Source organism: Laccaria bicolor, genomic scaffold, assembly GCF_000143565.1.
Source record: "Laccaria bicolor S238N-H82 LACBIscaffold_23 genomic scaffold, whole genome shotgun sequence".
NCBI lineage: Eukaryota > Fungi > Basidiomycota > Agaricomycetes > Agaricales > Hydnangiaceae > Laccaria > Laccaria bicolor.
In genome coordinates, this window is record NW_001889894.1 from 409,811 (window position 1) to 424,035 (window position 14,225).

At 43.4% G+C, this 14,225-nt stretch overlaps 4 protein-coding genes across 4 annotated transcripts; 2 read left to right on the forward strand and 2 right to left on the reverse strand.

Annotated features, from left to right (window-relative positions):
• Positions 1 to 1,544: 1,544 nt before the first annotated feature.
• Positions 1,545 to 1,824, forward strand: LACBIDRAFT_303239 (uncharacterized protein; the record flags this gene model as incomplete). The annotated part of the gene is made up of 1 exon (XM_001883877.1): positions 1,545 to 1,824. The coding sequence occupies exon 1, from the start codon at positions 1,651 to 1,653 to the stop codon at positions 1,822 to 1,824; it is 174 nt and encodes a 57-aa protein (XP_001883912.1). The 5' UTR covers positions 1,545 to 1,650.
• An 8,226-nt stretch (positions 1,825 to 10,050) lies between these two features.
• Positions 10,051 to 12,927, forward strand: LACBIDRAFT_329773 (uncharacterized protein; the record flags this gene model as incomplete). Its single annotated transcript, XM_001883878.1, has 11 exons — positions 10,051 to 10,389; positions 10,413 to 10,590; positions 10,642 to 10,704; positions 10,740 to 10,792; positions 10,831 to 11,155; positions 11,178 to 11,326; positions 11,356 to 11,787; positions 11,838 to 12,217; positions 12,312 to 12,329; positions 12,448 to 12,520; positions 12,655 to 12,927. The coding sequence occupies 11 exons, from the start codon at positions 10,051 to 10,053 to the stop codon at positions 12,925 to 12,927; spliced, it is 2,283 nt and encodes a 760-aa protein (XP_001883913.1).
• LACBIDRAFT_303243 (uncharacterized protein) lies at positions 12,900 to 13,577 on the reverse strand (the record flags this gene model as incomplete). The annotated part of the gene is made up of 2 exons (XM_001883990.1): positions 12,900 to 13,040; positions 13,098 to 13,577. 2 exons carry the CDS (start codon positions 13,575 to 13,577, stop codon positions 12,900 to 12,902), a joined length of 621 nt encoding a protein of 206 aa, XP_001884025.1.
• Positions 13,578 to 13,619: 42 nt separating this feature from the next.
• Positions 13,620 to 14,094, reverse strand: LACBIDRAFT_303244 (uncharacterized protein; the record flags this gene model as incomplete). The annotated part of the gene is made up of 2 exons (XM_001883991.1): positions 13,620 to 13,928; positions 13,981 to 14,094. The coding sequence occupies 2 exons, from the start codon at positions 14,092 to 14,094 to the stop codon at positions 13,620 to 13,622; spliced, it is 423 nt and encodes a 140-aa protein (XP_001884026.1).
• Between the last annotated feature and the right edge of the window lie 131 nt (positions 14,095 to 14,225).

Consider the following 14,225-nt stretch of genomic DNA (forward strand, 5'->3'; position numbering starts at 1 on the left):
TAAAGAATTGAGGACTTGGAGTGCCTTAGCCTCTTTTCCCTTAATCTCATGGACAGGACCATCAGTTGGGCTCCAAAATAAGTGTCACATCTGTAATTTGCAGCTCATCTTAGCAAATCATAGAAAGGACATCAGCAAGTTAACAATTTACTTTCTGGCTTTTAGCTGCTTTTTAGCTTGCGACCAGCTGAAAAGTGTAAAAGCTGGAAAGCTAATCTACTGAAAATATGACATCCTAGCAGATCTCAAGAAACACTTAGATTACAAAAAAACTACAATACTAATATACCTCAAACCCCCTCCACCACTCAGACCTAAGATTCTCAGCAACAAACGGCCTGAGCTGTCAAGCAGCTGATGGCAGCACCACATGAGTTGAATATTTGATCAATACAGCCAAACACCTCCACATCACATTCTTCTCTTCAACTCTCATCTACCAGCCTTCCCCTCTACCCCGCTTGGTCTGCTGCGTGTACCATGCAGGTGCTGCTGCACTTACTGAAATCCAAGGGGGTGGCAGAACGTGGAAAATGTACCAACACTCCCTATTTTTTTCTCAAGGTATGTTTTCCAACTTCTGATGTTTTATTTGATGTTTTTTTATCCCACAGTCCCAACTTCTTACCTCAGGCCCAACTGAGAACTCACAGATTTTTAAATAACATTTGAAGATGCTCTGCATGCAAGTCTTTGCATTCATTCAGGTGAAACTGTGTAAGCTCAGCCATGGCGCCAGTGTAGAAAGCTGCTTTCTGCTTTTGCCAACAAAAGCCTTGAGCAAACTTCCTTCTCTCTCACAAAGTTTGTTTGGAGTCTAGGAAGGAGAAGAAAAAATGGTTCCCTCGCTCCCCAGAGCCAGGGGGCACCGGGATTAAAAAAAAAAGACCCGGGGTTGATTTTTTTTCCCCTGAACTTTGAGGGGACTAACTAACTATGTAATCAGGCACCGGTCTAGATATAGTAATATGACATCATTTTCTGGCGCGCTTCCCTCCTCGTCCTTGCTCAAAAATCTGAAAAAGATTTTTGTGATCTGTGATAAGATAATTATAGCATAAGCATGATTATGTACAACAGAAACACTATTATTTGGACTCTACAACACTAGTTAGCATAGCTGGGAGTCTGGCTGGGCCACAGTAAGCTGATACGACACTCTATGACGATTTGGAAACTAAGTTGTTGAAGATTCCTTTTTTTTTTTTTTTTTTTTTTTTTTTTTTTGGACTGGACCTTGGACTAACTAACTGGGTACCGGTCCGGCATTCTATTGCCAGTGCCCCCTTGCCCCAGAGTGACAAAGAGGTGATGTATAAGACAAAGTATGACGCACTAGAGTTCGCTCAGACAGAGCAGACTGCTCAGGCTACAAAAATAGGTCAAGCAAGGTCAAGTCACTATTTTTTTTTCAGCCTTCGGCTGGACCCCCCCCCTCCCAGCCAATGTTCGGGATCCACATTCTGCTACCCCCTTGCTGAAATCATAGCATGCAGTCACATCATGTTTCAGACACTTGTCAATGTTGAGGATGGATTGCGACGGGTTCAGGAGGCAATCTGGTGTGTCATTCCATATTCTTGAAATTTCCTCTTATAAATTTCCCTCTGACAGATTCTCTATGCATCTCTCCAAGCTAGGCAGATTTCCATGAAGTTGGGTATACTATGTAGTTCAGTAATTTGCACTTTAGTTGCTAGTTTTGCCTTGATTGCTCTTTTCTGTGACTTTTTCAACTTTTTCATTTGCTTGCCAATAGCTGCTTTTCACAAAATTTGGCCTGGCTTTTTAACTTGCTGCTTTTCTGCCTTTTTCGACTTGTAGCAACTTGCACAAGTCAAAAAAAGTAAAATGTGAAAGTCCTGATGGAGGATAAAGAGATTCTTTACCGATGAGTTTGGGAGGAGTTAAGCGGGCTCTGTTCGGTGTTGAAGATGCATGACGTGGAATGTTTGCATGGCATTGTGGTTGACAAAAATGAACATCCAGTCCAGACGAATATATGCAGCCTGGATGGACACCCGACCGCATTGGCATGCTATGAATCCAGACATACCACATCTGTGTCAATAGATAAAAGAAGCTCCTTTCCACTCATTGCTGAGTACAGAGGCCCTTGGATATGAAGGGAATTCACCAGATTTTAAGGCAAAATTGCCGAGGGCTTGTGTTTCTGATATTCCTGCCCCCTCTTCATCAGCGAAACCTGATTTTTACACGTAGACAGGCATAGTGCTTCCACTGATATCATAGTTTCCCATAGTTACACGCCAAGTTTGGCTAGATGCCCTAGCGCTCCACAGTGCCACACAGCACTGTGTGGGCGTAAGCTTGCGCTATACAGCGCTACAGAGACTTGTGCCATTACTATAGGGTGCTATAGAGGGGCCTCCATTTTCTACCCAGCCCTTATAGGAAGTCAAACTACAAGTATACTAGATTTCAGTAGAAAACACATTCTCTATTGTATATGAATAATTTATGACCAAAATACACCTGGAACAAGAAGAAAGTACAACACTGTCCAGAGATTGATTGACCTACAAGGATTGCAACAAGAAAGAATATGAAGTATCTTTTGCAAAACATATTTGTCAAGTGGTGTTCAAGCCGATTCCAATGCGTCTATTTACGTAGTATTTAGTTCAAAACTCAAATGGCTTTGGACCAATTACTGGTGAAGAATCTGCCTAAAAATGGTAAATGTTATCAGAGGTCACCTCAAACATCGAAATATTAGGGGCTCTCAGACCCGTTCTAAAGCTCTAATTTGTGCGTTACTAACATGCCTAAAATCACATGAAAGGGAGCAGAACTCATGATGATAATATATATTTCAGATGTCTAATACAGGCCAAATAGTTTATGCTACAGTTTGCGAGGTACTCCAAAATTTTTTACACCATAAATTGGATTGCATTCGCATGAATGAAGCGATCAAAATAAGCCCACATAGAGGCCAAATGGTGGAATACTCGTGAAGTTATAGCTATGAGCTACCCTAGAAAGTGTAAGTGTGAATTGATGGAAGTCGGTATGGTTGTGGGAAGTCACGTGCTGTGCTCAACTGACATTTTCAAACTTAGACAACTTCAATTGTTGCTACTACTACCACCACAACAACACTGCCCATTGCAACCACAACACCGGGTTTTCGCAGGCACGGGTATGGGTAACCCTGGGAATACCTGTGACAATCCCTATCCTTAACAAGTGAGTAATGAAGGAAGGACAGCCCATAAGGCAGACTTGAGTGTTAAGCTGATAAGCGAAGGGTCAAGTTGGTGAGAGTGATGGTGGGGAGCGGCAACCCACTGCCAAAATTTCAACTCTGCCATATTTCCCCATCACCAAGAGCCTGATCAAAAAATGGTTGATCATCTTAACTCTTCTTATTTACTTCGACACAATGGTGAATCACCAATTTCAGTATGTGTATTTGTAGATGGAGGATATATGAAGGTGCTCATGTACAATTTAGCTCAAAAACTCAAATATTTTGTTAGTTAGTTTCCTATTTCAAGGCTTGCAGACCCTTTAATAAAAATCTGTTCCCAACAAAACCTTCCCAGACTCCATACTTTTGTGCCTGCAAAAATTTGAAAGAATATCTTGACAGATGGAGCTGCAATCCACAACAGGAGAATGGCATGGTAAACGACGCATTGATGATTACGTGGCTCATAAAAGAAACTAATCAAAGGACAAAAGTGTGACTACTGACATGAGCAACACATTATCAGTGTTACCTCTGCATATTTTCACTTGTTAATCATAGGTCCTTTTGAAATTTCAGTATTTGAGGCTGCACCAGGCTCAAATGTGACATGGGATTTGAAATTGGTGTAATTTCAATGCATCAACAAGGAGGTCCTCATAAAAAGTAAAAAGGGCAACAAAAACCTTAGTTATTGAAAGCTGTTGAGTGTCACCTGCTACAAGTTTCTAGACCTCAAAACTAGGAGGAGCCTGAAGCTCAAATCATCTTGAGCAGTGAATAGTTCCAGAGTCAATGCATCTGACATTGATAGCAATGCAGATATATGGACTTTGGTTACTAATTTTGTTCATAATAGTATACTACATATCATCTTATATAACATAGACTTGTAATTTTCAAAGTTTTTGGCCTGTATGTATTGATTGAAGCCCAATAACAGTCATTGACCATTAAATTTGAGTGTTTAGCATGAGCCAAACAGAAGCAAATAGCACGATTTTGTTGGCACGGTTGCTACTCCCCAGTGATGACAAAAAGCCAGATTTTTGCCATCATTTCCATGCTGTAATACCTACCCTAAACCACCATGTGACTTGTTTACTTTCTGAAATTGGAAAATTTAAGTTGCACCATTCTTTCTTTCCTTGACCATCACCACTGCCTTTCCCCACATTGCCTTCACCTGTTCCAACTACTAAAACCTCAAGAAATAAGGCAAGTAATTGCCCACCTCTCAGTGCTGACTCAGATGTATGAAGCTCTTCTACTTAGGTACATTATCTGTCTTGGTGGCACCCTCTCACTGTTGTGTGCCCTTCCCCTAGTTGAGGGATGTGGGCCAACTCATGAAGGATTTGGGTTGGAATCAAAGGCTCAGGATGCATGAGGGGAGGCTCTAACCTAGGTAGTGTTTAAAGGTCCTGTCCATAGGACTGAAAAAAACCAGTGGACTGAACTGAACCAGACCATGGACCAGTCTTTCTTTCCGTTGCAGTTGCCCAAATTTGGGGTTGGTCCAGTTGCCTGTTGCCTCATTTCAAAAATCTTTTAAAACCATTCAAAGACTGATTTAAAGCAGTTGCAACCAGTTAAATGGTCATGTGCATTACATAGCCTTGTAACCATGTTTATTACCTTTAATTGGGTTTTTGGTTCATGAAAAACGGTTAAGAACTGAGAAAGATATAACCAAATCCATTTTGGCACAAATACATGTTTGTGCAACTTTTACCAGAATGACTTTGATTCTAATTCACTCAAACTTTCATCAATTTGCTTGATTCAATTTTTGGATATTGAAATTTTAAGTATGAAAATATACTCACCGTCTATCAATATATGGTATGCATCAAATAATTTACAGTTGCCACATTACATTTTACCTGAGTCTTTAGGAGATGTGATTCAGTTTCAGTCATAGCTATGTCAAACCTTCATTAAATTTCTTAAGAATTGGTGAAATGATGGGTATTTATATGTTTTACTATGATATATAACCAGTTTATTCTTTAGAGTAACAGTAATTGAGATACAAATGGTTTATATTGGTATGACAAATTTTATGCAAAAAAATGGGTCTGAATCGGTTTGAATGCAGTCCATGGACCACAAAAGACCAGTCCTAGGTGGTCCGGTTTGGTTCCCTCAATATCTGGGTTGGTCCTAGGCTGGTTGCAGTCTGCAGTTGCCTGTTTTCAGGGCAAAAAACTGGACTGAACTGGACCTGCGAACACTAAACCTTGGGGACCCACCTGGTACATAGCAAGTTGAGTTGCACAACTTGATTTGTTTCCACTGTCCTTTCATCCACCATCCACTCAATGCACCCAACTGCACAGGCTTGCTATCTGTCATCACCTTCCTTGTAACCCATGTTTTGGGGCACCCAGGATGCCAACGTGGCCTTGCCCTCCCTTCCAACAAGGATGGACATTGAGATTGCATGTGCACTCAGCATGTGTGGTATGTGTATTTGCTTCTCACACATACAGTGCCAGGTTCATCATTTGAGTACAGATGGAATGTTCTCAGCGCCAGGTACATATACCACATTGAAGTCAAACACCTCTTCAGCCCAATCCACACTAACTGCTTGCTTCACCATTATTGTTTTGCTCTCATTTTCTCACTATCATTATATTAGACTCTCACAGCAGTACTATGTAGAATGTTAGGATATCTTGTATAATGTAGTAGTGTAGATAATAAACTTATTTTTTCATAACACAAGTTCTGTGTAAAAATCATGCAATATCATATTAAAATGAGCAGAATGTATGCCCCCCTCTAGGAATCTGCAGACCCTAGGGGTTGCTACTGAGGGCTGCAGATCTGCTCTGTAATTCTAGGGAGCACTATGAAGTGGTTGTGTGTTTCTATGAATGGCTGCAGATCTGCTCTGAGATTCTAGGGAGTGCTGTGTAGTGGCTGTGCATTTCTATGTAGAGTTGCATAGAACATGCAGGTGACTGTAAAGGTGATACCCATTTCTATGGTGCTATGCCACTACACAGCCCTGCCACATGCTGCCTAGCTCACCCAGGTTTTGCTGAAGTTGAGTTGAGTTGTTCAGTGAATGCAATACAGGTTTACTCACTGTTGGCTCCAAAGCTATCACATCAAACTCTGGTCTGTCGTAGAGATCATCTGGCCTGGGTTTGTTGCATACCCTGCATATCTGAGGGAGCTCAACTTTTTTTGCTTCCAATTACTTTTCTTCAGTTTTTTTTAAGAGGGCTTTTTACAACAACCTGGATGCTAGGCTTCCCATTGACGTTCTGCAAGTAGTGGTGATTGTTTGCCATTTGATGAAGAACAACATTCAGCCACTGACCATCCTCTCAGGCCCAACATTCTGGATGAAGAACAAACCGGCCTGGGAGCGTTGAAGCAAAAATAATGGTCAACTCTTGTTCTTAGACACTGTCGGAGGCTTCAACACACATTTAACTCTGAGTCAACTTGATTCCCGCTGTTTTGTTGTCTACCTCAGTTGGCAAGGTAGATGAGATCATTGGGACAGCTGCAGTGTTGGAGGCATGATGATATTAGAGTTAGTTGCAGTGAGAGGGATGCCTTACAAGCCAGTCACCTGCCCTGCCTTGCACCGCCTGGCTTGAAAATGTCCCCAACACCTCCTCATCCTTGCCTCCTATCAAGACCAAATGCCTTAGCTCAACCAGCCCACCTTTTTAATATGCCCCTCAGTCTAAACTCAATTGGATTCATATGGCAGCATCACTCTTTGTTTTTGCTCTGATCTTTCATTAGATTGTCCCCATGCTGCTTGAAGAAGCTTGGCCTGACTAGGAGCTCCATGCCTCATTTCACAGCCTGACTCAGGAGTGAACCAGTGTTCTAATGCAGTTATAATGCAGGCCAGTTGTAACCAAAATAAAAATAGCCACTGTCAAGTTGTGACAGATCTGACAGTTGATCTAACACCTCTTGCTGTGATTATTGCGACCTGAACTATGACGCTGCAACGATGACTCTTGTTTTCTTCTTTGCCATTTATCACTCTCCTCGTCTTCGGCCTCCTATCTACATTTTCATCATTTTCATCTCTTTCTGACTGTCTCGATGGAAAATCTTCAATCTTCCACCCACTCTCATTTACGATTGCTCTGACCTTTTTTGAGGTTTGTCCCCATCAGATTGCATTCTGTCCTTGCTTCTCACCTCCAATTGTAGAATGGACAACTGGAGAGCAGCTGTGCTGGGTGATGGCAGTGTGGGAAAAACTGGGGAAAAACAGTGCTAGCTGTCCAGGTGCACCCACCCCTTGTCATAAACACAATTGAACTTGCAGATTAACACTTTTTCACCTAGTTTACCCTCAACTGTTTCGTCGGTAAGCTTTTAACCTCTCATTTCTATTGTACAATGATCAACCAAGTATTGTCTTTCATCAGAGGTACCCCTCTCACTTACCATTCTCCAATACTCTCTAACAGCTCTGTAGACATATGATCCCACGATTGAAGACACGTACCAGAAGCAGTTGGTGGTAGACAATAGGATGTGTTTTGTAGAGGTCATTGACACTGCTAGACAGGGTGCATGTTTTTTCTGCCCCTGATACTTCTCATTACTCACGAAACACCAGAGGAATATGCTACGTTGTGTGATCAGTGGGTCAGGTGAGTCATATTGGTACGCCTCATTATCCTAGCTTATGGGTGTTTAGAGAGGGCCAAGGCTTCATCTCACTCTGTCACCTCTCAGTCGACATTCAATCTGCTTGAGGTTGTCTGCCAGTCCATGTGCCAAGTCAAGTGGGGTGAACCAACCTTCATGCTTGTGGGCAACAAGTGTGACAAGACCCACAAGTGAGAGGTGTCAAAGGAGGAATAGTGTTTAAAAGTCCAGTCTGGTCCAGTTTTTTTATGCCCCTGGGCTTTAACCATAACCATAACCAATCCGCATTTTTCCCAGAAGTCAAAAGACTGAACCAGACCCCAAAAAACTGCAGTCTGTGGTCTTTTTGCAGTCTATAAACCAGTCTTGGTCTTCTTCGGTTTTAACCAGTTTAAGACCGGTTTTCTGGCCAATATTTTATAGTTATGAATCAGTAAATTTGTTAATGTGCTTCGTGGCTTTAAAAAGAGCCCAAGAACGTTAAATTCCGTTAAGAATTGGTGTTTCTATAAAAAAGCCCTTGTACATCTACTATTTTTTAATGAAATTTTACATTTTTATTTATATCTTTGTCAATTCTGAACTAATTAATATGTGCTTGGGTGCATTTTGAAGGGTATTTAGTGGGCTACAAAAAACCGGTTCTAACCAGTTAAGACCGGTCCATTTAGACCGGTTTTTTTGCGGTCTTAGTTCTCAAAAATAAAAAAACCAGACCTGCAGTCTGGTTTTTTGCTGTCTTGGTCTGGTTTGGTTATGGTCTTTTTCCAGTCATGAGACCAGACTTCCAAACACTAAGGAGGAAGGTGCCACTATGGTGGAGCAATTTGGCTGTGACTTCATCAAGACCTCAGCCAAGGCAGCGCAGAACATAGAGCACCTTTTCATGAACCTTGTTCATGCACTACAGCAACCTGGGGGCTCAGTGCCCACCAAAACAAACGAGAGGAAGCAGGGCAAGTGTATCATCATGTAGGGGACTTTTTTCTGGGAATTATGGGCTTTAGACACCTTTACATTGTTTTACCCTTTTCCATGATACCATTATGGCCTCTTTTCTGTTTCGTTTTGATGAGTATACTATTCCTTTTGTCCCCTCTGACCTAATGGCCACACCATCTACAGATCCTTTACACCCATAAGTAACAGCACTTGCAATGAGTATTACTCCATGTCGACAGGCTGCTCCTCATAATTATACAGAAAGGTGATCAGTATCATCGACAACCTATCATGCCTTTCCATTGAGAAAATGCTATCTTTATTATTCTGTTGCTGCCCCCTCTAGTTATAGAATAATGTGAGTAGGTTGAGGAATCTGAATCCACCTCAAAATGCAGATTGGTAAATGGGAACCCCATTTATTACTCTGTCACTGGCCCATCCTGTGTTAGAGTAACATAAGAAGGGTTACTTTGAGCTCATAAAATGGTCCAATCCCTGTGAACGACGACAGCATCCCAAATGGACAAGTTATATGAGAAATTCATCAATTATTTGAACATAGTGTTCAAAAGTCTGGTTAGGTTATGTTATTGGGTGCCCAGGGGCTCTAACTGAGACCAAGACTGGTTAGCAACCCCAAAATAACCTGACTGGACTGAAAATAACTGACCAAAACTGGTTAGTTGCGTTACTAACCAGTTAGGACCAAAAAAACAAAGGATTGTTTAAATTTGGGTGGAACTGTTCATATATGTCTCAGTAAATGTTATTGTGGTATATATTAGCTTTAAAACGAACCCAAGAACAGTTAATTTGGTGAGGAATTGACATATTTATGAAAATATTCTTGAAAGTCTACTATTTTGGCTGATATTTTCAATATTTGACAATAACTCAGTCAAATTTTGAGCATTTTTCATGTTCTTAGGTACATTTTGAAGGGGTGTATCAGGGCTGGTTACAACCAGTCATAACCAGTTTTTTAGCATTAGTTAACTGCAAAATAACCAGTTCTTCTATTTTCAAAATGGACTAACCCTAACTGCAGTTAGGTTAATTTTGTGGTTAGGTCTGGTCCAGTCTCAGTTATTTTCCAGTTAATTGAGGGCATGTCAGCATTGGAAAGTATGGCGATCATGTATGGCGATCTGTGTGGCGATCTGTATGGCCGGAAACGTGACATTAGACACGTGATGTTCAAATATTAGTTCTGTGTCACGTCGCGTCACCTTGCGCACTTCACCATGCTTCTAATTGACCTAGTTGAGCAGCTCAAAGGTCATGCAGTGCTTCAAGAGATCTCCCTCAGTGCCCTTACGACATTCGCGCGACTTACATCTCATCTTAAGCGCGATGTTCTCCAGCCACAAAGCATCTGTCAAAGTGACCCTGAACACGCACCTGATAAGCTTCCCGCCAGCATCTCTAGTTTCCTCAGCGACGCACCGCGAATTCCCGAACAACACATCCATGACTACTGGAGTCTTCTCAAGGACTATATCTGGAACATGCCTACTACAGCACTTTCTAGTGAGGACTATACGCTGTTCAAAGAGCATGGATGGGTTTATGGCATTAGTAATGTGATTTGTTTGGATTGATCTAGATGGTGCTTGACCAGAATCTTGCAGTGGCGCTGACTCTATACCCGCCTAATATTGTATGCACCAACCCTGACTGCGCAAATATTGTTCCCTTGAAGAAAGAGGAGCAACGCAAAGCAGTCGTTTATACTTTATCAAATGGTGTCCAACTCGCATGGAATGTACATGTATATTGTCCAAGTATGTGTGAGGTTCTTGTTGCAAGTATTCACTGAAAAACATGTTGCGCAGAGTGCCAAACAAATTATCACAACAATTTCAGTGTCCAGGATGGTGTCCGAACCTACTACATGGGTATACCAAGCTATATATTGGTAGGTGAGCATCAGTATGTGGAAGTGAAGGTAGTGAGAATGTGGATTGCGCAAATGCTTCTCGGATGGTATGTGTTTTCCGCATCTATCTATTTACATTCTCAAGTACTCAAGGTTTTCGGCTACCAATGCTGCTCGGCTTTATGATCTGGCCCTGTCAGAGAATCTCACGTACCTTGATGGATGGTCACTTGGCGGCCAGCTTACAACAAAGCACATATGGGATGGTTTTAGTTTAGTGTCTTTGCTTGACGACCATCAAACACAAGGAACACTCCTTCGTGTACCTCACACAGGCTCTCAGAGTGACCGCTTCAAGGCTGCAATGGAGGAAAGAAATAAGCAGATTATTATGGAAGGGCAGCCTGATGCTGTTCGTCATACCTGCAAAAAATGCATGCGCATTTACAAAATGGAGGATGGGGAATTCAGTAAGATTGCACAACTAATCAGGGTTAACAGAATTAATCAATCAACAGGGAAAGTTCAGGCCATTGTTGCGGATGGCATCAGTATTGGCCGCCCCTGCTGTGGAATCTTTCAATGCACTGAGCCACTTCAAAACAACCAACACCGATTTTGTGCCACACATTTCGGCCATCGTAATATTTGCGCTATTGATGGCTGTGAGCTTCCGGTTGAACTTATACCAAAGAAGTTGAGGACGTGTGCAGACCCTATTCACCAAGAGATTGAGAGAAAGAAGAAGGCGCGTGGAAATGCTGCATTTGTTCTGAAGGACTGTTGGAAAAATGCCCAAGTGCTTTATGGTGAAGAAACTCCAGTTGCTGTGACTGGGGAGCACATAGATGTTGAGGATGAAGTTGAATGGTTTGAGGTAAATGGCACAGCGGTTGAAATCTTTAACGAGCAGAACCCTGGATTGGTCGGCGTCGTTGAGGATCTTGATCCTTGCTCAAAAAAATCATTGGACGGCAACCGCAAACTCAAAACGCAGCTCTCGAGAAGGAGAACACACAATGAAGAGACCCTTGTGCGACCCTGTGGCATAATATTTGCGCGCGCAACCATGTTTGGAGCAGAAGCCGTGTCAAATTTTCTGGTGCGTGTTAGCTATACTCCTTAGCTTATTGAGCTCTTAAAGTTATGTAGATAATGCTCAAGAACACATTTTCCATCCCAGGAGCAAGCAAGCCTGAACACATATTTTACGATACAAATTGTGATGCGAAACAACAGGCAGACGCATCAGGCGATCCATGGTTTCAAGACGTGGGCATGTGCGTCGACGTCTGGCATTTCCTGAACAAACACAAGGTGACGCATGAGTTCTGCCAACTAAATTGCAACCCAGCGATGTACCCTGAGCTACAGGATGATGACGGGAACTGGTTTTTCAACATGTCAGTTGCAGAGCAGACAAATGCATGGCTTGGCGGATACAGCTCAATCATCAGAGAGATGCTCCCTGACAAGTATGATTTTTTCCTTGACGAAATGATCAGGCTCCATAATGCCGAAGTGCTCCAGAGGTTGGAGAAGGAGGGACACTGCCCTCATATTTTGTAATCATGGTGTTGTTCTATTACACGTTTCACTATTACATGTTTCTTCATTACACAACAGAGTCCAAGACAAGTGGAAGTAAGTAAGGTGTCGCTAAAGGCAGGAGGGATACGGAAAGAAGTTAAGATATGTAGCGCAATAGAATCTAAAGTACAATTACTGTCTGAGAGGATACTGGTGCACAAACACTGACCAGCGGCCAGCAGGCATATGTCCACCGGCTACAGCCTCCTCACGGTGATCCTCAGAGGCGGCCTTCCATCGGGTGCGTGCGTTGTAGTATGTTGCAAGCTTAACCTTACGGCCAAACACATGCTGGAGCCGCTCTTCCAGCGTACCGAAGCGCTTTCTCATCTCCCGACTATCGATCTTATCAAACGCGTCTTGCATGTCAACGACATAGCAATTGCCAGGCCAATTTGAAGTTGACTTATGTGAGGATGTCAAGATGGGGGAAGGAATTGAGGAGGGGTTTGATGGTACTGGTGGAGAGGAGGGGCTTGTGAGAGCAAAGGATGATGATGATGAGGGTCCTTGGGACACAGAGGATGTCCAGAGGGATGAGGGGGATGTGGATGACGTTATGGGAGAATCAGGAATTGTGACGACGGGAATCATGAGGGGAGTGAGACTAGGGAGGTGTCGCTTTCATGCCGAAGCCTTGGGGATGTTGTAGACGTCAAGCACTTCGGTTCCAAGCTTCTCCAGGGTCTTTGGGCATTGTGCTAACGTCCATGTTGGCCACCCCTGTAAAACTTGCACTGATAGAACCTCAGGTGGTGCACCATCCTACAAGGAGCATTAAAAGGGATGTGGGTGATGGACATGTCATTAATGACTGCTTACCTGTCGCCAGAACATGATAAAAAATTTGTGGAGCAGTGCCACATCACCCTGCACTCGCCCTTGCTTCTTCAACGATTGTGACGTCTTGTCTTCGTAACCCCGCATCCATTCAGAACGAAGATGGGTTGTGTGCTTTGGAGCCTTGGCGCTAGCGCTGGGGGGTGGTGCTGAGGGTGTAAAATGAACCAGGGACAATGGGCCAGAACGTGAGGAGGCAACACGTGAGGAAGAGGCAACATGTGAGGAGGCGATACGCGAGGAGGAGGCAAAGTGCAAGGAGGTAACACGTGAGGTGGAGGCAAAGTCTGAAGGAGAGGAATGAGTGTCGTTGTGTGGTGGAGAGTGACTGAGAGAAGCCGCAAGGGCTGCCTGATAATCAGGCTCTTCCTTGGCTTCGTCCGCAAGCTCCTGTGCACAAGCAAGTTCGGACTCCCGTGTTGAAGCCTCCACAGAACACATAAACTGGACAGTGGGGTCCATGTTCGCAATCGCAATCTGGAGCTCCTCCCCAGGAGAAATCGATCATGTGGGAGGGGGATGGTGAACTGAGGAGGAAGACGTGGCTGCGGACACCTGTGGTTGTTTCCCTTTCCGCTTATTGGCAACCACCGTAGCGACCGTGTGGATACCGCAACCTGTGCACGCGACGCAGCATTTCTTGCACATGAGCTGGATGCAGACCGAGTTTGCAACCCTGTGGCATTTGCTTTCACTGCACTTGGACGAGGCCTTGACTGACGAGGTGGTTGTAGAGGAATGAGAGGTGGGTGCTGAAACGGCATTGGGCGCAACGCCTGGCATAAAGGTGTAGTGGTAGTGGTGGGTATGGCACTGGAACAAAAGAGAATAAGATTGTGCAAAGGAAGTGTCCTTGTCAACTTACCCGTATGTAATACTGGCCAGGGAAATTACCACCTGCCGCAAGCTTGACTTTGAGAGCACAATGACACGCGGGACAGGAATTTGGGCCGTTGATGTTGGGAATGACAAGATTCATGGTGGTGGAAGGAGTGTGAAACAGTTCGTGAAGATATAGATGACTATATGCGCATTAACGGAGGGGTATGTAAGGTATCAACATGGGGGAAGAGGGAGACGCAGGAGGAATGCGTAGCACACCGGTGTTTA